Here is a 26,403-nt window from a genome sequence, read left to right on the forward strand (position 1 = left end):
CAGCCACCGCACCCTACTTCTTACTCCGCACCCTACTTCTTACTCTCCGGTTGTGACCGTGGAGAGGTCAGGCCGTAGCTCACCTTTCTGGGTACAGCCTAATTGGCCTGGGTAAGCCCCTAGCTCATTCCTGCAGGTGTTGGAGCAAGTGATAAAACACATTGCACACTACCTTTCCCAGGTCCCAAAGGGGCCTGGCAAAAAGTAAGTGTATTATGTTAAACACAATGGGGGGTCAGATACTCTCACTGACCCACACTTCTCCCCCTTTTCACCAGTCCTGTGTCGCCCCCGCAAGTACAGCAGATGAAAAGGAGCCAGACATGTCCAAGAGATACCGCCACCCCACGTGTAGAGTGTGCATGGACACCAGTGGGGAGGGCTCTCCCCGCCTGTCTATTGGCATGTGAGATGCACTCACAAAGTCATCCTGCTAGGCGCTTCTTGGACAGAACTTTACCTGCCACACCATCACCCAAGTACACAAACAGCTGTTCAGTGCTTCTAATAGCAGCTGTGCACTCTACATAGCATGCCAATGCACAAACTGGGCAGAGGAGATGCAATTTCGCCTTCCTGTCCCCTGCATGAGGTGGAAGGCTAAAGCCGTCTAGTTGAATAACCCTCAACCTGAAAGCACTCCTTAGGTTCTTGGAACAAAGGAGGGGTTCGGTCTAAGTGTTGCTCCGTTGCGGTTACCACAAATCAAAAGGCAGTTCTGGGGCCCCGATAGAGCGGTGAGTTTGCACACTCTCCTGGCAGAAGTCAAAGCCAGCAGCAGGGCTGTTTTCAACGACATCGCCTTTAGAGAGGAGAGCTCGAGAGGTCCAAATGGTTCTGCAACCAAAGCCTCGAGCCCTAATGGCAGTTCCCATTGCAGGGTGGAGACATGCACTACCGGGCGTTGTCTCCTGACCCCCTGCAAAAACACTTCATAAGCGATTGGCTAAAGACTGGTCTGTCGCCAAATCCCTCATGGCAGGACGAGATGGCTGCTGCATACACCTTGACTGTGGCATGAGCAAGCCCCGTGTCCACCAGTAGCTATAAATAGGATAGAATAGAGCCCAATGTACAGGATAGAGGCTCTAGACTCCTTTCCTCGCACCAATGCTGGAACCCTAACCACTTTGTCCTGTAACAGGCTGTTGGGGCTCCTGCTCTTGCTGCCTGGATGTTCTGTATAGCATTACCAGACAATCCAACCAAGCCTGGAGAGGTCGGCCCAGAGTGGATAATGCCCCTACTGCCCCTGCTTCTTGCGACCGCGCTCTCCAGAACTGAGGAACAGTCCAGGGCTGAACCACCATAATTTGTGTCATTTACTGCGTACCACGGTGCCGAGCAGCGACCTGGTGCTACCAGAACGACTGACAGCTGTTCTCGTCTTACCCTCTCGAGGAGTGGGGGGATGAGACGCAGCGGTGGAAGTGGGTAGAGCAGCTTCCTTGGCCATGGCTCGTGTGCAACCGCATCCACCCCAAGGGTGAATTGTCCTGCAGAGCCAGGGAAAACCATAGGGGGCAGCTGGGTGTTTGTACCGGTTGGCGAAAAGGTCCACCTCCAGTTTTCCGAACTGGGCCCAGATCTGTCTCACCACATCCGGGTGAAGCACATTCGTCTGGCAGGGGCCGCCTCTTCACATTAGGGCGGCCCCCTGTTCTCCAGTCCCGGAATGTGGGCCTTCGGAGATAACACATTCTCTGAGGTCCACAACCACAGGTTCTCCGCCGTACTTAACAAGGCGGCGGAGTGGACTCCGGCCTCCCTGTTGACGTGGGCCACTGTGGTGCGGTTGTCGCGCCTCACCTGCACATGTTTTCCCTGTATTAAGGGTTTGTAGTGCTAAAGGACTACTGCCTTTAGCTCTATAAGGTTAATGTGGTTGGTCTCTGCCCGATTCCAGGCACCTCCTAGACCTCTCTCTAGGCACCTAAACCCCCCCCCCCCCATCCTGTCACAGACGCATCTGTGAACACCATGACGTAGGAGGTCACCCGCCCCCGTGGAGTCACCCTTAGCAGATGCCTGGGTTTCTGTTGAAAGGGAGCCTATCTCCTCCTGGGATAATATATTTGCCTCCCTGACACCCATGATTGGAGGAGGGACGCTGCAGAACTGGAGCGTCTTTAGTAATCCAGTCTCAGTGTCCTGTCCATCTGTTAGTACACAGCTGAGACCCCATTCCCCATAACACTGTGTTAGGGGACGGGCAGGCAGTTGTGGAGCAGCAGCTAAGAAGCTGTGGTACTTTGTGTTTGTCCTCTCCGCCTCCAAATCATCCAAAAAAGGAAGATTGGCCCATGGGGGACCGACATGGAAAGGGGCGAGCCTCCGCGGAGGTCCTTGAATGCACCCCGGCCAGCTCCCACGGGGGCGCACGCTCCGTATTTACGCTGTGTCCACCTTGACGGCAACATGCGTTAATAGAAGCCACTACACCAGCTGAGGTGTGTTTTCTGACAGCACACGCTGGTTATAAGTGTCCCGGAACGCGCACAGTGCTTTGAGGGCACTCTCTGCGGTTAATACCCTCACTTGACCCGCTGCCTCCTTTACTGGAGTGATAGCGGGGCGGCGAGTGAGTGTTAACGTCATATGAAACGGTTCCTGCCGAGTTCATGAGATGTCATGGGAAAGTGTGAGATTGTGGAGGGAACGGAATCTTGGTCTTGATAAATGCAATTTGTTTTAATCACAATATTATCATGGCAATCACACACATACACATTATCACCATAGAGGGAGGGGGCGGAAGAACTCGCCTTCGCGCCTTGAAGTGGGGTAGCGCGTGACCGACGATATTGACCCAAAGAGCCCTGCAGTAAACACAGGAGCTCCTAGGGGGTCATCGCGATCCCTTTTTTTTTTAAATCCCGTGAGTCACAGCCATACGTGTCATTCCACTGTGGCCAAGCATATCACACGGCCAGCAGCGTCGACCACACCGTGGATTGAGTTATTAATTTGGCCGTTGCTGCGGTAAAAACAATCACTCTGCCCCATTGAGGTGGGGGCATCTTGCTGAGGGGTAATCAGCTAAACGCTCCGCATACCCATGCTGTTGGCGGCCGCGGCTAGCTATGCTCCCAGCCGTTATATTTTGTCGAAATATCCCCGTGTCTCCCTGTTATGCTGAGTAGATGTGCTGCCAGGCTCTCATCGAATGGGAGCACGCCAGGATACGAGGTCTCCCTGCGGCCCTGCACCCTCAGCAGCCCCATCATTCCTGCCCCTGGAGCTTTCGTTTTTTATCTTTCTTAGTGGCTGTTGCCACGACGCCTCCACACACTACCAGATAGTGCTGCGTACAGGTACGCCGAACCGGTACTGGACTTGTAAAAAGTTTCGGTTCAAGTCCGGTTAAAACCATAACGTCGGGAACCGGTACTTGGACTCGCAAAAAAACCAGCACTTACGTATATTCTCCTTTTTATACTAAACCATCTAAAACCTTCCTTAGATCGAGAAATTTGCGCTGAGAAAAAACGAAAAGCATCGTGTCTGCTTCTGATATGGCGGCCATCACTGAACTCACCAAGTCTCGCAAAATATCGCAACTGCTCGCGAGATCGGTGTGACGTCAAGGGAAGCTAGCGATGTGATTGGCTTAAACATAGTGGACAGCGGATAGTGGATATTTGGTAGTGTAGCTAGCTCCTTTGTTTGGTCTACACTACAAAAAATAGTCCTGTTCCCAAGTTTTTTAAATTTTCGTTTGTCTGTGTGCCACAGCCTACTACGCTCCATCCTTGAATCCTCTCACTCACTAGTCTTGGGCGTTATCGGATAGCTAGGAGCTGACTGGAGCTCAACAGCGCCATCCTATGGCAATATTTGGTAGTGCGCCAATAAATAATTTTCAACGAGAGCTTCTGATCGGTGGTGACAGTGCGGGAAGGCACGGGCCAAATATAATCGGTCGCGGGCCCCAATTTGGGCAGCCATGGTCTACAGCGTCACGGGTCTTGTAAACACAATGCCGCGGGGCTTTAAATCCAATAAGGTGTGGGATCATGTGACGAAACTGCCGCTAGATACTGCGAAGTGTGCGGGAAAGTGATCAAGTGCGCTGAGGTAACATCGAACATAGCGAGGCACTTGAGGCGAAACCACAAAATAGGAACTACTCCACATGCAGCCTCAGCTACATTGGCAGTGATGTTTGGCGAGCAAAATAACAACGATCGAGGTAAGCTTAACAATACTTTTTGGAAAATAAGCTTTAATTTTAAATAGGCTTGTAAAAAATAGGCATTCTTAGCTTTATATTATAAGATATACTAGTAGTAGTTTTTACATTTGTACTTTGTAGAGAAATGTATACACAAGTTGGAAGGACAGTAGCAGGGAACACAATAAACTGGACGAGTTTGAATTTCAGATGATTATGAGTTTATTTTCAATTGATAATTAGCTTACAATAAGTTCACTTTAGTTACTCACACAAGCCATGGGTTCAGGTCCGGACTTATAAGTTGGATCTGAACCTGAACCTCTGGATTTGAGTCCGGACCTGAACCTGAATGTGAGTCCAGGTACGCAGCACTAGTGTTAACCATTGCATTAGCCAGAAGCTAATTTGCTAGCATGCCACAGTGTTTGTGGTGTTGTTTCTGTTTCTTTCAGGTTATCCACAGGTGAAACAAAGCAAAAATATACTGATCATCGTTTTCTGTGTTTTCAAGTAAAATGAAGGCCTTCATTTTACTTGAAAACACAGAAAACAATTGATAATTAGAATAAGTAGTTTCCACATAGAGACTTTTTCTGACTGGAAGTTAACGCCTGCTCGCAGTTTCATCCAAAAAACGCTCCTAACGCTCATTTATTGTTTACATGACATAGATAAGTCAACAACGTATTAGCGCCACTGTACGACAACCTCGCGTGGACTTTATCATCTATTTGTGCTACTGTACATTTTTTGGACCAGCAGAGTCCTGCTCTCACATTTTGTATGAATGAGACACTGCTCAGGCTGACAGCCGTACACACTCACCGGCAGAAACCTCTGGTGTCCAGGCGGCCGATCTGCACCACCTATCAGGCTTTTAGGTCTTCATTGTGATTGTTTATGTCTGACAAACCCTAAAACAAGCTTTTCATGCAATGTCTACAATGACGGCGCTTTCCTGAAACGTTGAAATGTTTTAAGCTCTGAGCGCTGTGAGCGGCCACAGAGAATCCTTCGTGGAGGTGGCCTCCTCCGATTGAATGCACTCTGTTGTCATTGGAATCAATTACTATTACTATGTGGACGCGGACCCTAAGGAAAGTAATTTGTGCCTACATTTTTTTTATGATATTAAATGTTTTGGAGACCAAAGCATTGCATGTATAATATGTTACCAGATGTTAATTACCCTGCAGGCTTCAGTATTTCAGCAGTATCTGCCTGAGGTGGCTTATATAGCAATAACCCACTGACTACAGTCAAGGACCAACAGAGAATATTCACCATCTCTTCAGCTTTCAGAGGTTTTACTATATTGTATTTTAGCTGATTGTTTGGTTTGATGACATTTGTATCACAGATGCAACCATTAAGTGATACTCCTTTAACACTACATGGTGATGGCAAATAGAAATAATTTAATTTTTACACTATTTGAATAGCCTGTGACATTATTGGCTTACCTGCGGCAGACAATTATGAAGACAGTGATGGCAATGATAAAGACAACCCCTGCAGCAGCAGAACCAATGATGAGGGGGAGCTTCTCCTGGATGCTGGTGTTATATTCCTCTATAGGGAATAAAAATATGGATGTTATCAAATTTGGATGTTATCCATGGCCGGATTACCTATTTTCACGCAACAGATGTGATCATACTGTATTTACAAATCTAGTTAGTGAGTGGATGTAACTGTCATTCCTACCTTCAGTCATGGTTTGGAAGTACATTTTGCCGCTAAAACGACCAAATCCAGCGACAGTGCGGGCCCGAACCTGAAAGACGTAGATCGTCCCAGCCTTCAAGCTTTGTACGACCGCAGTGTTGGTCTGACTCCTTGTCAGAGAGGAGTTTAACTCTGCCTGGTTCTGAAACAAATCAACACAAATGATCATTTCAGTACTCTGCTGTATAATTACTATGATTAAATCACTACAGCAGTAAGATCATCTCTGTCATGATGTCTGAATGAGCCTTTGTGGAAAAGCCTTTCTATTCTATATGTAACTAACTCCTCATGAGCAGCATTGATGCACCTTCTCATAGTACTGTAGCTCATAGTCCAGGATCACTCCATTGGGCTGGTCCGGCTGGGACCAGGACAGGGTGATGCTGTCGGGGGCTCGGCTGACCTGGTGGATGATGGACACTGCTGATGGTGCTGAGACAAAAAGAATGTTAGATTAAGAGAGAGGCTGTGAAGAAACAGACAGTCTACAGAAACTGCTGGACCGATTCATGAACGCCAGGGGTGGAAAGTAACTAAGTACATTTACTAAAGTACTGTCCTTAAGTAGAATTTTTGTATTTGTAGTTAAGTTGAGTATTTCCAATTTATGCTACTTTACACTTCTACTCTGCAGGATTTAGAAGGGAAATCATGTTATGTTACTTTACTACATTTATTTAACAGCTTTAGCTACGTTTAACAAAATGCATCTCTAAACATTTCTAAACTGGTGGACTATCTATTTAGGTCACAAAAGACTCAATTTATTTAAATATTTTACAAAAAGTCAATCAGAACTTTGTTGTCAGTACTTGCTACTTGATGCAACAAAATTATCTAAAATGTCACAAATATAAATGTAATTATACACATATTAAGGCATTTTTCAGGCGAATGATTAGTTTTATTTTGTATACTTTATTTCAATTTTACATCTTAATACTTCTTCCACCACTGAGTGAATTAAATGTAATTTATGTAAACTCTGGTCTGCCTCACCAGCCTGGTTGGTGGTGATGTTGACCGACGTGAACTGAGGGGAGTAAGGACTCTGGTCGGACACGCCGTTGACAGCTTGTATTTCAAAGGTGTACTGTGTGTGAGCCAGGAGGTCACTGATGTGGACACGGCTGTCCGTCAGTCCCAGCTGACGTGGGACAAACTGCACATTGTCTCCACAGCGGGTGCAGCCCCCCCGCCCACTGCCACAACTCTTACATATTATATTGTAGACAACATCTTCTCGGCCACCGCCCTCCTGTGGGGGGCTCCACTCCAGCCTCAGAGAGGTCTCATTCACTACGGAGATGACGTTTTGTGGAGCTGATGGAACAGCTGAAAGAGAACAGGGGAGAAGAAAATATAGTAATAAAACTTCTCTTTAAAAAGGGCTTTTTGTAACTTCTGGAAAGAGTTAAAGTTTCTGCATGTTGTGTCACTACAGCATGGACCAGAGAGATACTCATGCGTATGTTTCTCCAGGAGTTTGAAATAGTGGACTAGTCTTTTTCCCTAAGAGCTAACTACATTGATATGTAAACAGCCTGATGTTTAATCAATGTTGGAGCTGCTGTGTGCAAGACGGCTATGAATGTGCTGACAGTTCGTACTTGTGCAAGGCATCTGCTGAGGGTCGGAGTCGGTGCGGAAGTATCCGCTGCGACAGACACAGTTTGTGGCTCCTTCGCTGGTGGTCCGGCTGTTAATGGGGCACTGCAGACATTTCAGGTCTCCCTGTGCATCCTTGAAGAAGCCTGATATACAAGCTGTAAGGGAAATATACAGCAGTTAAAGGAAAATTAGCAGGAGCAAATGAGAACAAAAGGTTCAGAACAATTTGCATGGTCCAACGAACAAGAGAGAAACACAGAGCGCTACATCGTTGATTCTTTATCACATGAGAGAACCATAGTATTAGTTTTAGTCAGGAGCATTTTATTCCCTGCATTATTCCTACATAATTCTCCTACAGTCCAGCAGAGCATATATTGAGTCATGATAGCCTGGACATCTGCATCTTATAAAGGTCATCTCATCGAGGTGACATGTTCTAGGACTCTCTCAGAAGCTGTCAGTTCAGCTGCTCACTGGTTCAAAAACACGTGGAGCTGAGGACACTGTGACTACAGAAGACAATAAAGGGAGGAGAGGAGTAGTCAGAAGGATGTATTATGCCGTTTTTCCACCAACCCAGATCTGTAGCCGGAGCTGGAGCCGATAAAGATCTGGTTTTTCGTGTTTCAACCACAGCGGCGCTGGCTTTAAGCGCTGAAAAAACTGATCTTTCTGGCCCCACTCGGCTGCCCGGCAAGATCCAAGATCAAATACAAACCAATACGTCAAGCTTACTTCGAAGGGGGGAGATTAACCTGAGAAATAACAGTTCATGGTGAGTACAAGTTGTAACAAGCAGTATCGCTGAGCAAAGTGACTACAACGCGACCACACACACTTATAAAACACACACTTTATAAAGTCAGGCCACACTAACCAGGCTGAGTGTGATGCTGTTTATTTTACCTTACTTTAATCACCATCCGTTCACTGTTATTGATCATGGTGAAGAGCAGGCAGACGTTTTCCTGTTGTTTTGTTTTATTGCAGCTATCGGATGGAATCAATGCATGGGCTACACAGGCTGCCATCTGAAGTAAAATCATAGCGAAAACTACGTCGGTAAAATATGCCTGTAGAAAACGGCTTATGGCACAATAGGATAACAGAGTAGTCAAGATAGTCACAGTAGCCTCGCTTGCTATGCTAACATCACCTGTCTAATGCCAGAGACACTTTCATAACAGCGTTGTGATGCCAAACAGCATCAATTCAGACTGAAACACATTCAATTATGGGGAGGGGGGGGTATGCATCAGCTGCTTGTGTGACAGTCAGACAGTGAATATGAATCAGTCATAAGAGGGCACGTAAACGGTTACGTCATGACGCAAACGATGACGCAGCTCAACTTGAGCTCCACTCGGCCTCTGAGTGGTGGAAACACAACGGGTGCTACAAGCTAGAACCAGAAAAGCGCCAGAAAAGCAAAAGATCGGATCTTGAACTGGATCCGGTTTGGTGGAAAAGGGGCATTGAAGTTATCCTATTATGCTATATTTGAACAATATATTGTAGGGCTATATCTCTACAAAACTTGTCTGTGAAGTGTTTTGCTCAAAATACCAAAAAGATCCCCCATTGTAGCATGCCTCATCCCCCTCTATTTCAGCCCTGTTCCTGAAGTGCTGATTCTGTGACTGTAGCTTTAAATGAACTAGCTGCTGCTGGCCACGCCCCTTTGGAGCTGCTGCTGGCCACGCCCCTTTGGAGCTGCTGCTGGCCACGCCCCTTTGGAGCCATGATCTCTCCTCTGAAGAGTTTTCTACCTGGAGAAACTCAGCTAAACGCTGCCGTGATTAAACACCATATTATGTTCAAACCACATCCAGCATTATTTCTGAAACAGTATGGAGCTCAAACGTTTCTCTCTCTCGGTTTACCACAAGGACAGGACCTTTATATTACACATAGTCTCTCCAGTACAGTGTTAGCTCTGAGTGTTAGCATGCTTGCTAATGTAAACACAGAACCTATTACTTCCAGAACATGTGGCGCATTGTTTCTGATACAGCACATAGAGGGGTTTCAGCTCGCCAAATGTATATGGGGGATGATAGGTTGGGACGTGTCACGTGGGCGGGACGTTGCCAGGAGCTCAATGTAAAGCCAGCCCACATTTCGGTTATGACTTCAACAAATACATGTGGCGTTGTAATAAAAAATGCATTACAAAATGTTAAGAGAAATCAGAGGTTTTTTAACTTTAATATTACATGATTTCTGAATCACCAAACATTTTCTGACAGCTTAGCATCGACAAACCCGTCCACAGCCTCTGTGGTTTGCTTTCTGATGCCCAGTTTTCCTGCAACACATTTAGCTTGTGCCGGTTCCTCCACCGTCTTTGCCTTTTCACTGCCATGCAATTCATGGTGAACATCTGTGCAGGTATGACAGGAAGAAGTATGGGTTGAACTCACACGTTCAAACTAAATAAACCTTGAGTGAAAATGTCAATATTCAGTGAAGGAGTTTCGAAAAGTTTGACACAATTGTCTAAAATGGTGTGTTGTCCATTGACCTCTGACCTTAACGTTTGAGTCATTTACTATTGCTTCTCAATTTAGCGAAACAATGGTCATTGGGTGTTTCCAACCCAACATCTTATTCTGGGGGGATTGACTCAGGATATGCAGGAGGCGCATCGGTCTGGCCCTGGTTGTCTACCCTTCTTTAAGGGGTGCTGAGGCAGGTCGCGCCTATGTTTCAAAGCTACCTTAACCTGTATTAAAAAATGTCTGTGGGACAGCAGTGTTTTCCCTATGAAAGGGCGTTTCTGCCTATGGTCTGCTCAGCTCGACTTTGTTTGTGTGGGAGTGTCGCTGCAGCAACCTACTCCTACAGATCCACTCTACAACATCAGGACGATAGAGAACTGACCCTGAAGAAAACGCAGGTTGTGTCCCAGACTCTGGTCATCTCACCCTTTGACTACTGCACCTCCCTCCTGGCTGGTCTACCTGCAAGTTCCACCTGACCTCAGCACCTAATTCAGAATGCTGCACCCTTCCTAAGTTCTACCCCACTGCACCACTCCTCCGCTCCCTTGACTGGTAGGCCCTTCCTACACCCAGGACATGGATTAGTCACACGAGTGGAACCCAGGTACCCCCCCCCCCCCAAAACAAAATCATGGCTGTTTACGAAATAACAATTTCATAAATCTACACGGCTCGTCTGCTGTCAGCTGACACTGATGTTACATTAGCCTGCTATCATATTTATTTTTACAGTTGCAACCATCTAAAACCCCCCCAGCTCAAATGAGGATCAGAGAGCAGGAACCCCACAGAGCTCTCTCTGCAGGCAGAGCCTTCGATGTTTCACATCATGTGACATCTCACTCATTCCACTGACCAGGCCTTCAGTACTCATCCTCAGAGTCCTGCCAAAGTCTGTGACACACTTGTTAGGAGGGTGGAGCTACACTGTGGACCCCATCCTGGACAACAATGCTTGATCACAGGAGGCAATGCAGGACCGATCGTTTGACCTCCATCTGCGGACCAGTCGGGGGAAATATTGTCCTCTGCTGTTTGTTTAAAGATTTTAAATACAGAATCACATGTGAGTCTTCACTCAGCCAAGACACAGGGAACGACCTGATTCAGATTATTAATGAGGATCAGACATTTAAAATGGAAGCTAGCTGACTTCTGCTGGACATCCCTTCATTACGCCACTCGCATATTGGCAACTCACATATTGACATATCCATTCAGTCAACAGTGTTAGTATGTACATGTAGGCTACAGGCTGAACTTAATGACTCTAACTTGCTGAACTAGCTACAGGTATTTTTCATCAAAATGCATCTCAATCTAGCTATAATTTCTCCCTATTTTCCATTAGTAAATATGTAAGGTATTGGTAGGATTTTAACTATTCCAGATAATTTCCAGGTATACTAATTGATTCCAATTCTTTACGGTTCTATGAGAGTTAAAACAGGTCACATGATTCTTTCACAAAAAACTGTTTACCTTGCTTTCACAGGGTAATTCTAAAAGGTGCAAATTGAGATTTCCCCCGGCCTCCTCTACTGTCGCTCTGGCGCTGCACCCTGCCGGCACCAGCTGCCCCATCGTGTCACTGCTCTTAAAGGTAAATAAATAATCATTTAACGAAAAAATAACTTTCAACAGCCTGACTTCCCTCTGCTCAGCCCGTGTCTGTCTCACAGTCCCGGGGATGTGAGGACAGCGCTGGGGGAAGACAGACTCTGGGAGGGGGTTCAAAGGAAATGTTAGTTATGAAGAACACACAAGTTGAAACAATGAATAACATTCATTCCTTGTCTTAAACACTCAAATTTCCCTATGGAGATTAATAAGGGTACATCTTATCATACCATATCTTGTATATCTTAGAGAACAAACAGACGATTAGGGTGAGGAAGATGACATAGGGCCTCCTGTACTCGCATCTTTGATTTATCTCCCCATAAAGCTGCTACTAAAGAAAAAACAAGATGAATTGCTCTGCTGAGTGCCAACCAGTCCAGAGAGAGCACCCATACTGGCCTTTTGGATTTTGTTCTTGCGTGGAACCGATTTCTGGTCCCCAACCCTGTTTTTGAATGTGGTTGGGACCACAGATACATACTCATAGACCCCGGTGGCGGACTCAGGCTCCTTACCTCTGCAGACTGTCCCATTCTCTACTGCCTCGTATCCGGCCTTGCACATGCAGCGCCCGATGGGGACCATCCACTCCCCTTCCCCGTTACAGTACAGCTTGATGGGAACATCCACCTCCTCCCCGTTGGGAACACACACCCCTCTGGCCGCCACCAGAGAGGTGCTCTCTGCTCCAGAAAGAGTTTCCGGGAAGATTGCACCATTCTGGGTCACACGGGGACATTTCCTATAGAAGACCCGAACAGCGATGAGTGACATGCATGCACCGTAATCCTGGAAAGCGAGGTAGAAGCCGTTGCGCGACACAGGTCCAAAACTCCGGACTTCACTGTTAATCTTCATGATGCGGCCACCCAGATCCACCTGAGAGAAGCTCTCATCTGCTGCTATAGTGTCCACCTTCACCCAGGGGTTCTCCATCCATGAGGGGGACGATTTAGTGGCAGTGTCAGAGTCAGACTCGTAGTAGTACAGATTGAAGGTCTCCTTGCAGGAGCCAGGGACGTTAGGTATAGAACTGCAGTCGCGCACAGAGAACTTCATCTGGACATAGATGCGCTGAGCCCCGCGGCGCCGGATGAACTTGGTGCGGACCCAGTTATTCTGGCTGCTGTCAAAGACATTACAGACCTGGTATGTTCGAATGGTGTTCATGTTCTCATCGTAGCCGCTCACTTCTTCCCACTACAAACACACAAGAAACAACTGGTTATTCAGTGAGCCAGAACGACACATACTGACAGATATTATGATATAATTTCTCTCAGAGAGGCAGAGAGAGCTGAAGACTTCCTTTTAAAAAAAGCCTTTAGTTAGAGTGGGCATTTTATGGAATTTATTAATTTGATTGTTTTATGTATTTTTATTGTCTTTTGCCGTATCTTATTTTATTTTGTTTTATGCATTTAACACACTATTTTGTCTTTTCATTTTAATCTACTTTTTTTATTTACAAACTCGTTGTTTGTTTTTAATCTGTAAAGCCTGCTGAGACAAACGTGTTTTGTGATATTGGGCGGTACAAATAAACTTAGATTTAATTTGATGATTTCACCTTTGGTCTGAACACACCTTAGAAGGTTTTGCATTGCTTTGTCCCTGTAGTTCCACCTCTATTTATCGCGGTCAACATTTCCATGACTTACAGGAGGTTGTTTGTCAGCAGGGAGTAAACAAAATGGATTTAAACATGCTACACTACAGTTAATATCAAATAATTGTAAACACTGTATTCCAACTGGTTTGAACTTAATATCGCTGGAAAACAAATTCATTATGAAATGGTTTTTGGAAAAACAGTCAAAGTTTTGTTAAGTTTGGCTTCTTATGTTGTTCTTTTCCCAGCTGTACTGCGGTTTAATTTGGATTAGAATGTCAACAACAGGCATTACTTTCATTTACTCTCTGTAGATTTATTTTTCTGTAGTGATGAGCAACTTGTACTTTACTAAAGTGTACACATTTCATTGCATTTATTTTATACATCAATTTCACTGCATTTAAGAGAAAATATTGTTCTTTCTACTAACCTACATTTATTTGATGTATTAAATTACTTTACATATTCAAACTTTATGTATAGAGGCTTTCATCATCATCTCTTAGCACTGAAACAACCTCCTCCCTGATTCCTCTCATTGGTGCATTTCAACCAGAAAAATACTGTATATGTATATGTATATGTATATGTGTATGTATATGTGTATGTATATGTGTATTTGTCACCACTGCGACTGTCATGTTGCAACAGAACATCAGAAGGTCAGATGACACACGTCCCTTGTGTATTGGTTTGTTCCACTCACCCCCTGTGATGGGTAGATGGTCCAGCCCAGTTCTGCTGTTGCAGTGGTTGAGTCCATTAGTACTTCTGAAGGAGACAAAATAAAATATTTCATCTTATCAGTCATAGAGATATTGTGTTTATTACAGGATAATAATTTCAGTCATTTTACATGCTGCACTGGGAAACATTTCATAATTTCTGTCATTTATTTTAGGAGCAACATGAGCCAGACAGCACCACACAGCTCACATCACCCTGAGCGCTTGCATAAGGACGAAAATTAACAGTAAAATCTGATTGTGCATTTATTTCTGTCGAATGTTAAATGTGTTTTCCTTGGTGTACAACGATACAGCGGGACTGCCACCAAGCTATACTCATGAAGTGAAGCACGAACACTTAATGTTCTAACCTTTTTGTAACGGATTTATATTTACGATATGTCTCGAAGGAATGGGTCATTAAACAATTGGGATGGGTAAAGTAATCTGAATATCAAAATAAAAATGTAACCTGATTACTTTCCTTTACTTTTTGATTACCTCAAAATCAAACCAATGAGAAAATAAATATCAATAAGATGTTTTTTACCTAAGTGTTTTATGTAGGAACAACAACACCACTGCACTGGCAAAGAAGGCCCAGCAACGCCTCTACTTCATCAGGAAGCTCAAGCGAGCAGGAGCCCCCCCCCCCCCCCCCCCACTGTCATGCTCTCATTCTACCAAGGCGCTACTGAGAGCATCCTCAGTAGCTGCATCACGCTGTGGTTTGGAAGCTGCACCGCCTCCAACCTTAAGAGCCTGCAGCGCATCGTGAACTCTGCCCAGAGGATCATTGGGGTCTCACTCCCTACACTACAGGACATCTACAGCACCCGCCTCACCCGCAAAGCACTCGGCATTGCGGGGGACCCCACCCACCCCTCCAACAGCCGCTTCAGCCTCCTGCCTTCAGGGAGAAGGCTCCGCAGCCTCCGCTCGAGCTCCACCAGGCTGAGGAACAGCTTCTTCCACCAGGTGGTCAGGATGCTGAACTCCCTCCCTCCCTCTCTCCTCTCACTTTCTCCCTCCCCCCTCCCTCCCTCTATCCTCTCTCCCTCCCTGTCTCTCTCCCCCTCCCTCCCTCTCTCCTCCCCCTACCTCTCTTTGACTTTCTAAGACAATAGAACAGTGTGACCTTAGAAAAGGAGATATTTATGATCAAAAACGTGTCTTGTTTTTGATCATAAAAGGTTAGACCATGGGTGTCCAAACTTGTATCACAGAGGGCCACACACAGAATACGGAGAGCTGGTCCACTTATAGAGGTGAATATTGCCTCAAAAGTTAAGTTATAAGTTAGTAAAACAAATCAAATGTAGGTGAGTAATGTGCGATACTTTCAAATGGTTTAACCTTCGTCTTGTGTTAGGGTCGGCACCGACCCGTTTTTAGGTTTTAAATGCATAAAATATACCTGCACAAAAACAAAACAAACAAAGACTGGCATATCCAGACATGTGAGGCCAATTCAGTATAGAATTGGTGACACATCTCCAATTTGTAGCATGCAAAAATGAGAAGAAGATTTTCAGTGAGCCAAGTTCTGGATAATATTTTTGGTGAAAATGAGGGAGAGGACACAGAGCAGCATAGTGATTCGGATGAGCAGGTTTCTGAGGAGGAAGACAATGTGGAGTATCATCCAGAAGACACAGACACATCTGATGAGTCTGATGAGGAGGTCACCGGTGCTGAAGCTGCTCCCGCTGAAAGATTCAAGTCCAAAAATGGTAAGATCTGTTGGAGCTCAGTACCTCCTGATGTACATGGCAGGGCAGCTGCTGCAAATGTCCTCAAAATGACCCCTGGAATCACAAGGTTTGCTGTGATGAGAGTCAGCGACATCAAGACATGTTTTGAGCTATTTATGCCATTGTCACTAAAAAGAGTCATCATTGCTATGACAAACCTTGAAGGAAAAAAAGTCCATGGCAGCATGTGGAAAGACATTGATGAGGAATACCTGGATGCTTATATTGGTGTTCTTCTTCTTGCTGGAGTGTACAGATCCTGCAATGAGGCCACTGATAGTCTGTGGGACGCATCGACAGGCAGAAATATTTTCCGGGCAACAATGTCACTTCAGACCTTTCACATGATATCAAGAGTCCTCAGATTTGACAACAGAGATACCAGAGCAAGATCTGACAAGCTTGCCCCCATCAGGGATGTCTGGGAGAGATGGGTGCAGCTCCTTCCACTGATGTTCAACCCAGGGCCAGAGGTGACAGTGGATGAACGTCCGGCAATACATACCCAGTAAGCCAGGGAAGTACGGCATAAAAATCTGGGCAGCCTGTGATGCAAAAACCAGCTATGCCTGGAATCTACAGATTTACACAGGCAAAGCTGAGAAAAACCAAGGAAAACGTGTGGTCCTCGATATGAGTACTGGACTGCAGGGTCACAATATCACTTGTGACAATTTTTTTACCAGCTATGACCTTGGACAAGAACTTCTCAGGAGGAAACTTACCATGGTGGGCACAGTGAAGAAAAATAAACCTGAGCTGCCTGCTGAAATCTTGCAGGTGAAGGACAGGGCTGCACTTTCCACAAAGTTTGCTTTTACAGACACCACCACTGTTGTCTCATATTGTCCAAAAAGAAACCGGAATGTGATACTTATGTCTACTCTTCACAAAGATGCAGCTGTGTCATCAAGAAGTGACATAAAGCCCACAATTATCCTCGACTATAACAAAAACAAAGGAGGAGTGGACAACCTGGACAAGCTGACTGCCACCTATACTTGCCAGGGAATGACCAGGAGATGGCCAATGGTTGTGTTCTACAACATCCTTGATGTGTCTGCATGTAATGCATTTGTGTTGTGGACCCACATCCACCAAGGATGGAACTCAACCAAAAAAAACAAGCGGAGAATGTTTCTTGAGGAGCTGGGAAATTCTCTTGTCAAGCTACACATTGAGCGAAGGGAACGGGTGCCCCGAGACCCAGATGCTGCAACCTTGGTCAGACAGACAAAAGTGTCACTTTTTGCCACACATGCATCTAAACACACACACACATACACATGCATGTTCTTGCAAACAGAGACTTTTACTCTGATTTTGTTTTTTATTAGTGTTGGAACTAGTAATTGATTTCTATTGGTTTGATTTGCTTGATTGGTTGTTGTTTGTTTGACCTTGAAAATCTATATTTTGTTATATTTGTTATATATATATATATATATATATATATATATATATATATACAGTGGGGCAAAAAAGTATTTAGTCAGCCACCAATTGTGCAAGTTCTTCCATTTAAAAAGACGAGAGAGGCCTGTAATTTTTATCATAGTTATACCTCAACTATGAGAGACAGAATGAGAAAAAAAAATCCAGAAAATCACATTGTAGGATTTTTAAAGAATTTATTTTCAAATTGTTGTGGAAAATAAGTATTTGGTCAATAACAAAAGTTCATCTCAATACTTTGTTATATACCCTTTGTTGGCAATGACAGAGGTCCAACGTTTTCTGTACGTCTTCACAAGGTTTTCACACACTGTTGCTGGTATTTTGGCCCATTCCTCCATGCAGATCTCCTCTAAAGCAGTGATGTTTTGGGGCTGTCGCTGGGCAACACAGACTTTCAACTCCCTCCAAAGATTTTCTATGGGGTTGAGATCTGGAGACTGGCTAGGCCACTCCAGGACCTTGAAATGCTTCTTACGAAGCCACTCCTTCGTTGCCCTGGCGGTGTGTTTGGGATCATTGTCATGCTGAAAGACCCAGCCACGCTTCATCTTCAGTGCCCTTGCTGATGGAAGGAGGTTTTCACTCAAAATCTCACGATACATGGCCCCATTCATTCTTTCCTTTACACGGATCAGTCGTCCTGGTCCCTTTGCAGAAGAACAGCCCCAAAGCATGATGTTTCCACCCCCATGCTTCACAGTAGGTATGGTGTTCTTTGGATGCAACTCTGCATTCTTTCTCCTCCAAACACGACAAGTTGAGTTTTTACCAAAAAGTTCTATTTTGGTTTCATCTGACCATATGACATTCTCCCAATCCTCTTCTGGATCATCCAAATGCCCTCTAGCAAACTTCAGACGGGCCTGGACATGTACAGGCTTAAGCAGGGGGACAGGTCTGGAACTGCAGGATTTAAGTCCCTGGCGGCGTAGTGTGTTACTGATGGTAGCCTCTGTTACTTTGGTCCCAGCTCTCTGCAGGTCATTCACTAGGTCCCCCCGTGTGGTTCTGGGATTTTTGCTCACCGTTCTTGTGATCATTTTGACCCCACGGGGTGAGATCTTGTGTGGAGCCCCAGATCGAGGGAGATTAGCAGTGGTCTTGTATGTCTTCCATTTTCTAATAATTGCTCCCACAGTTGATTTCTTCACACCAAGCTGCTTACCTATTGCAGATTCACTTTTCCCAGCCTGGTGCAGGTCTACAATTTTGTCTCTGGTCTCCTTTGACAGCTCTTTGGTCTTGGCCATAGTGGAGTTTGGAGTATGACTGTTTGAGGTTGTGGACAGGTGTCTTTTATACTGATAACGAGTTAAAAAAGGTGCCATTAATACAGGTAACGAGTGGAGGACAGAGGAGCCTCTTAAAGAAGAAGTTACAGGTCTGTGAGAGCCAGAAATCTTGCTTGTTTGTAGGTGACCAAATACTTATTTTACAGAGGAATTTACCAATTAATTCATTAAAAATCCTACAATGTGATTTCCTGGATTTCTTTTTCTCATTCTGTCTCTCATAGTTGAAGTGTACCTATGATAAAAATTACAGGCCTCTCTCATCTTTTTAAATGGGAGAACTTGCACAATTGGTGGCTGACTAAATACTTTTTTGCCCCACTGTATATATATATATATATATATATATATATATATTTGTTCTGCTTTTCATTTTGTGTTTGTACTCAAGTTCTATTGGTGAAAAAAGAGACTTTTTTGCCTTTTTCTTGAAGTAAATATATATGGGTCGAAACTGACCCGTAACACCATAGATGTTACTATAGTTCATAATATTAAAATTAAAAAATAATTCAAACTAATTTATTTATGAGATGTGTTCTAAATCCCCTCAGTAATAGTCAGGTGACATAACAACCTTTTATTTATTTATATGATTCTCTTGAGGTTCATTTTACATTTTTTTTTTATTGAAATCGAGGGGTATACTGACAAAAAAAAGGTCCAGGGGCCCACACCAAAAATATTAAAACCAATATTTTTATGGATAAGGAAGCCTAACAAGGTAACCAAGAGATGAGAAACAAATTGGATGATAGATCATTGTTTTTAGTGTATTTTACAACTAAATTAAAACACGGGTCAAATCGACCCGTTAACATAAGAGATGGTAACAGGGAACTAACACAAGACGAAAGTTAAGGGAAAAACAGCCTACATCCCAGCTCTTTTTAGGGTTTCATTTATTTTGTTGGCAGCTCATTCCTTAAAACAGAAGCCTCAGGTTGCTTATAATAAGAGTAAATATGAAGGTTAAATTTTAAGGTTGTTATAGAAATAAGTTATTGGGCTAAGATTTGTTAGAAAAGGTTTTAAATTCTAAATGACTGAATTTATTTGAAAATTGGGCTCATTAATATATTTTAACATATATATTTGAGAAGTAGTTTGGACACCCCTGCGTTAGACCTACAGAATATTAGCACTTACAAAAAGTGTTTTAGTTTAATATATGAAATAAAAGCAAACTGTATTTTCGTTTTAATGAATCAGGTGTCAGCCACCGCAGCACTAAAAAATATATCATAAAAAAAGAAGAATGAAAGTAGCCTAAATAATCGGTCAGTATGTGTACTTTAATATATCCATCTTTATTGATACTTTGTAATCCTGCAAGTAATCCCGGTTTTTAAAAATGTACCAGTAATCTGATTACTTTTTTAATTACTGTAACTTTAAGGGAATACAGTCACTTTTTTTTTTTTGTATCCTGATTAAGTAATCCGAATACATGTTACTCCCTACGCCTGGAACAGGTTAGTGTGTGTAGCTGCATGTGATGAGAAAAATATAGGCCAAGAAAGAGGAGACACTTTCTGTAAGATGGTGGAGAACAAAAAACAATAATTATAGTTTCAAATAATTCATTATTTTCATCTGTGTCTGAATATGTTATGTTCCCCCATGGACAGTTCACACAGACATGAGAACAGTCCCCTCATCCAAAACATGCCAAGACAGATTTGGAAACTCGTACATGAAAGTGCAAGATGCTGGTAGATCACTTTGTCATGTGAACAATGTAGTTTCACCTCGAAGATTCTGTCAAAATATTTCTTAAATTGCATTTTGTCCTATCACAGGTTCTTGAAACAACACGCTCACACCAAAACTGTGTGAACACAGTGCTAATAATAGCCACGCACATCCACAGCCGCAGCTCCTGACAGCTCCTCCTCATGCCCGCAGGCATCTGCTCTCTGTGACTCTACATTCATAAGCCTCTGAGTGAGGTCTATAATCTCCGTGCCATCCCCCTCACATGTCAGGTGAAACCATGCTGCTAGCACTGTGTATCCACCACATCTTCAATTATTCATATCACCCTGAGTGTCCAAGTGCTAAGAGTAAAGCTTCTCCCTTCAGGGGCTTTGAGAGGAGAGAGGATGACAGAATGTTTGTGGCTACAAATCTGATCTGATCACAGCCTGATTTCATGTTCCGTCACAAAAGACGTTTAAGAGACAGTTGTTTCATTCTGGGGTTTTTATTGTCTGCCTTTATGATCTAATCAGTACACACAACTGCACAAACTAACACACAAGTTGCCCACTTCAATGAGCCTTTGCATAAAAGTAGCTATTAGCCTACAAACAGAGCGGAAGTAATTCACTGAACGCCCTCCAACATGCTGCTCTCAGCTTCACGTGTCTTCAGCAGCAGAGCAGCCTCACAGAGATCACTGTGCTCACATTTACTCTGATAACCAACACACGGTTCATCAAGAGCAATAACTAGAAGTTGATAAAAAAGATACTTTTCTATAATAATTTTAACACCAAAATATCTCAGATCCACCCCCAAGGGGAATCATTGTGGGTTTATGGTTAGTTGCAGGCAGGCAAATTATTCTGTGTGAATTTGTGATACTGTCATGATTTAAAATGACGCCTTTGATAGGGTTTGGGGCCCGTTAACTCAACTGTTAGGGAATGTTAATGTGTCAAACAAGCTGAGAAAGAACAATGGGAATCCATGAGAGGGGTTGAAAGAACAAGTAAAGTACTTCTTAAACTGCTGTGAATATGTACACTTTTCAGGATAATGTTGCTCCTGCTTTTGCTTTTATTTTTATTTCATTTCATTTTCATTTTCATTATATATTTCAATTGTATATTTTTCAAATGATGTGCTTGTCTTTGCCATTTTAATTTTTTTAATATAAGTTTACGTAAGCTATGTTGTGTCTTGTAACTATGTTATTTAAAGAAATGAAAAATGAATAAACATTTTGTTAAAAAAAACTACTGTCATGATTTTCAGACAGAACACAACTTGATTTATTATTCTACTTCAATTAAATCAGGACTCGTAAGAGCAACACAACAACAGATTTGTTAAATTTAGAAGAGGAGATGGATACACCGTCAGTTTTATTCCCTGGTACATCATCCAAACTGTGAATCCTCATTTTCTCATTCTTCACACAACTACATCCGTCACCGGTATCATTAGGGCCCGTCCCAGGATGCTTTTAGAGAAAGGTGTCTTTGTTGAGGTCACAAAAACAGATTAAAGAAAAAGACCTGTTTTCTATGTAGTTCCAAAGACAAAGATTGAAGTCATGCTGGAGGGCGGTTCATACACACTGGCCCTGTCTGCTAGACTCCCTTGGGCCCCCAGCTACTGTACGAACGTAGGCTTTCCTAGTGTACTGCATAGATATTTTCAAAGGTAACTCTCATTTCACAAGGAAGCCATACACACTGACAGGAGTGTGTTAGTGGAACACGTGTGTTAGCATTTGTTCTGGGTGGTGGCCAGGCGATTACTGTCACCACAGTATGAGTGGGCAGCACGTCCTATTCAGCATTAACATACTGTACATGTTTACAAATGTTTTCCTAACACAGTGGGAACATTTACACTTTGAAAAACTTTTTGAAGCTACAGTTTTATCACACCTAACAATATACAAAAACAACTATAGTATTTGTGTTTGTTATTGACTGACTGTTGTCTTTTGTTGGTTTTCAGTCAGCCTGAATTGCCAGCATCCACTGTTGCATCCAAATGGCTCATTTTTCCGGCTGCTCGCTTCCTCTTAGTGTCAGCAGCGATTAATGAGGAGCTTGGAGGGGGGGGGGGGCAGGTGTCAGAGCTCCCGCTAAACAGGAATAAAGATGCGATGAGCACTGACCCAAAACCCATTCCCACAGACACAAGCAGGAAGGCAGCAGGAGGCCCGGAAACTGAAGATGTGTGTGTGTGTGTGTGTGTGTGCAGAGACACAGCCCTCTGTCACACACTCCACAGTTATATTGTCATTTTGCTACACGAGAAGTTATTATCGGGGTGTTTTGCTCTGCTTTTATTGTATTATTTATAAATTGATTCCTGTTTGTTGGACATTTTATTTTTCTAAATAAAAAAAAGACACGCTAGAATCTTCTGAGCCAATCTTCTGGGTGTTATTGACTCGCTTTTTTCTTTGGGATTTATGTGGGCATATTCACATGATACTTAAATACTCACATCCTGAACGAAATATGTATTGATTGATATTAATGTGCATAAAAAAACATACTGCAAATACCTGGATTTACCAGTTGACGGCACGTTTGCTCATAGAGACATCCGTCATCACGTGTCAGAGCAGTGGGATTGAAATCCGTCATGATCAGAGACAGAGGGGTTATATTTGTTAATAATGCTGCGCCCTGCCACAGTTGAGCATTTAAAATGCAGCCGGGCTGTCATTGGTTGGAGCGGGGAATGGGGACAGCGTGGGCTGGCATGGGCGGGGGTGCATTAGTATATGTTGCCCTCCTTTCGTGACTAGACATTCGTCATGGCAGCTCCTGAGTCTATGCAGTTTGATCACAACTGACAGGACACAACATGCTGCTAGAAATTAGAATGACAGGAAGCCACTCTGAAAGAAAGGCAGGTGACATCATGTCCAAGGAACACCAAAACACTCGATGAGGAAGAATACTTATGCTTCAATCAGCTGTGAGCTCACATGTGTCTTTCTCTGTTGAATAATGGCAGCCTCCCTCTCCCACTGCTCCATCTGTCCCTGCATTCCTGCACTATATATAAATAAATATGTATAAATGGAGAGAGAGCAGAGAGCTCTTGTTCTGCCTTTCTCTGCAGGATTCAATGGAAAGTAGGGCAAAGAGGAGGAGAGAGTGGGCCAAGTCCAGCACGCATAATCCTCGTAGGCTGCGCCACGCTCTGTATGCCACGCTGGATTAAACCCACAGGGATACATCAGCGAAATTCACTTTGTTTTATGTCACAGAGCGGCCTGCCATGCTGCTTAAACATTCAGTATTCTGATGATTTTTGGTTCTATCTTGGTATCACACATCATGGAACTTAATTTGCAATGCTAGAGGAGTTATAGTCAATTTATGATTAAATTAACTATCCACAATTTTAGAAATCATATTCACATACTGCCCAACTGGAGAGAGCAACATCGCCTCTAAGAGACTGGCACCGTCCAAACCGTCCAGGCTCAGTGTGCAGATGCCGACAGCACCAGGTTTACTGCAAACTTCTGGTAGGTGACTTGATGATAGTTCAGACCAGAGATGGGGGACTCGAGTCTAGTGACTTGAATCGAGTCAGACTTAAATCGCCAGATTGAGGACTTGTGACTTGCTTGATCAAGAGTGAGAAAAGACTTGACTTGACTTGGACTTGCTACTCATGACTTGAGACTTGACTTAGACTTGCATGCAATGACTCGACAAGTCATTGCTGTCTTGGTTAATTGGTGAATAATAATAATAAAAAATATTTTCGATTGGATGTTTCCTGTTGCATGTGGGCGAACCTGGCAACCAGTAATCTCTACTAGGTGATGCGCCCGCCATCTACAGTAGAGCGGTCAGGGTTTGGAAGATGGAAGGTGCTGCCAGTTCTGCTGCTACTGCAGCCAGTGTTCCCAAAATCATAAAATTTGGATTTAAAGACTATTCAACTCAACAAAAGAAACGATTCGCCGTGTGCAAGGTGTGCGGCCCAAAAATATCCGACACATCCAGCACCACGTCAAATTTCATCCGCCATTTCCGACTACACAAAGAAAAGTAAGTAATGTCTCTAGCTAATTTCACATTATTTTTAATCTAACGTTAGCTGGCAGCTAACATCCCATCTCCATCAGTCAAACGTGACAAGAGCTTACTGTTTGCATCACATTAAGTTTTAATCATGTTGACTTAGTTTCACATTGATCCCGCCTATCAAATAACAGACAATTTGACTGAAATACGGTAGCCTATCTGAAATTGCCAGATTGATTCACTTGGCAGATCAGGTCTAGCTACCGCATCAATGTAGCTGTTAGTTTGTTAGCGCTAGCTGCTTTTTTTTGGGTTAAATCATATATATAAAGTATAACAGCCAAACAACATGCACAAACCCTATTACTGTAAATGTATGTATAAGTATATGATATATGAGAGATGTATGACATAAATGAGAAATGGGCCACTTTCAAGAGTAAATCGTAGTATATAACAGAGAAGTGTCTCCATTTCATTTCCGTATGGTATTTATTAATAGAATATTATGCAATGAAAACATGAGCTAAAAGTAGTTTTTTTGCACTTCTCCCCTCTGTCTAGATTTGAAGAGTACATCACTACTAAGGACACATTTGACACCACTCAGCCAATGATATCGCAGTTTATTACTTCAAGAACTCCAAGCAATACCTACAGCTTTAATCATCCACAGCAGAGAGCCATCAGCAACTCAATCCTGTCGGATCTGATAATTGAATGCAACCTGCCACTATCCATAATTGAAGACCCAAGCTTCCAGCACTTTTTGACTGTAGTGGACAGCAGGTACGCCCCTGTGAGGACAATAACCACGAAGCTGGATGAGGTAGTGGCTGAGCGACGGATGAAGCTAAAATCAGACCTAGGAAATGCAGATAGTGTGTCGGTGACTGTAGATATACGGTCCGACAGACAGATGGGGGGGTTCTTTGGGGTCACAGTACACTGGCTGATGACTTCAGCTGATGACTCCCTCTCCTTAAAGTCGGCTCTACTGGCATGCAGCCGTTTCAAAGGATCACATACTGGTGAAAGGATTTGTGAGGAGTTTCAGCAGGTGTGTGAAGATTTCAAGCTGAGAAGGAAGTTGGACCACATTATCTGTGATAATGCGGCCGACATGAAGAAGGCCTTCACCACCTGCTTTCCAGGTCAAGAGGAAGAAGAAGACCGAGACGATGCTGATCTGTGGAATGACCTCCAGAGGATCAAGAGAGGGTTGACCTCTTTATAATGGCGAAGAGTGAATGCAGAATGCAGTGTTTTGCACATACACTGCAACTGGTCGTGAGAGATGGCCTGAAAGAGACCAGAATTGTTGGTGCAGCCATTGCGAAAGCCCAGGTTGAGCCACATTCTCCATACAAGCTGCTCATTCAAAGAAATGTTTGAGTGTGAGTTTGGTCAGCGTGGAATCCCTGCCTGTATTGCCACTCGCTGGAATTCCACTTTTAGGCAACTAAAAGCAGTGCTCAACTGTGATCAGCTTAAGCTTTCTAGACTTCTTTCTGATTCGGGCCATAAGGACACGGTATTCACAGCAAGAGAGTGGAATCAGATGAAAGAACTGGTGCACATCCTTCAGCCTTTTGCGGAAGCCACAGACCTCACGCAGGGGGAAAAAAAAGTGACCATAAGCGCTGTGGTACCTTGTATCCTTTCTCTTAACCACCACCTGGAAAATGAAAAAAGGAATATGTGCTACATGGGGGGTTTGATCTGTAGCCTACAAACATCACTCCAAAGACGGTTCAGGGGGGTCTTTGGGAATGTCCGGATGGTACAAGAATCATGTGACATGCAGTCAGTGCCCTTTTCTGACCCTCTATACCTAAAGGCTGCTCTACTGGACCCTTTATTTGGCACCATGTGGTTGACCCATGACGTTTTGGTCCCTGAAAACACCAAGGAGGCTGTGTCAATGATGATTAAAGGTATGTAACATTTTTATAGCACATCAAATGTAAAGTTTACCCATGTTATAACTAGGATTTTGGAGGGTGGTGTCGATTCACTTCATACAGATTGTCATTACATGGTTGTTACTAATACTAAGTATTCAATAGTATCTTTCCTGTTTTTGCCTTTACTCATCGGATTTGATTCTCCAAGAGGCTTCTAAGACCACCCCAACCCCATGTGAGCAGGAGGACCAAACCACAA

The 26,403-nt window shown here is 43.8% G+C and overlaps 1 protein-coding gene across 2 annotated transcripts in view; it reads right to left on the reverse strand.

Moving 5' to 3' along the window:
* ephb2a (eph receptor B2a) overlaps window positions 1-26,403 on the reverse strand; it is an 84,193-nt gene that overhangs the window by 24,578 nt on the left and 33,212 nt on the right. Inside the window, exons 1-9 of one of the 2 annotated variants that reach the window (XM_063882721.1) lie at window positions 18,965-18,982; window positions 14,473-14,476; window positions 13,971-14,035; window positions 12,165-12,849; window positions 7,519-7,674; window positions 6,908-7,243; window positions 6,216-6,340; window positions 5,885-6,047; window positions 5,641-5,749 (exon numbers count right to left, since the gene is read on the reverse strand). In XM_063882721.1, the coding sequence (XP_063738791.1) occupies window positions 5,641-5,749; window positions 5,885-6,047; window positions 6,216-6,340; window positions 6,908-7,243; window positions 7,519-7,674; window positions 12,165-12,849; window positions 13,971-14,035; window positions 14,473-14,476; window positions 18,965-18,967 (1,646 nt within the window). In that variant the 5' untranslated portion in view covers window positions 18,968-18,982. Of the gene's footprint in view, window positions 1-5,640; window positions 5,750-5,884; window positions 6,048-6,215; window positions 6,341-6,907; window positions 7,244-7,518; window positions 7,675-12,164; window positions 12,850-13,970; window positions 14,036-14,472; window positions 14,477-18,964; window positions 18,983-26,403 lie in introns of those variants that run through there. The other variant, XM_063882713.1, reaches the window with a different exon arrangement.

The sequence above is a fragment of the Eleginops maclovinus genome, chromosome 1 (assembly GCF_036324505.1).
Source record: "Eleginops maclovinus isolate JMC-PN-2008 ecotype Puerto Natales chromosome 1, JC_Emac_rtc_rv5, whole genome shotgun sequence".
NCBI lineage: Eukaryota > Metazoa > Chordata > Actinopteri > Perciformes > Eleginopidae > Eleginops > Eleginops maclovinus.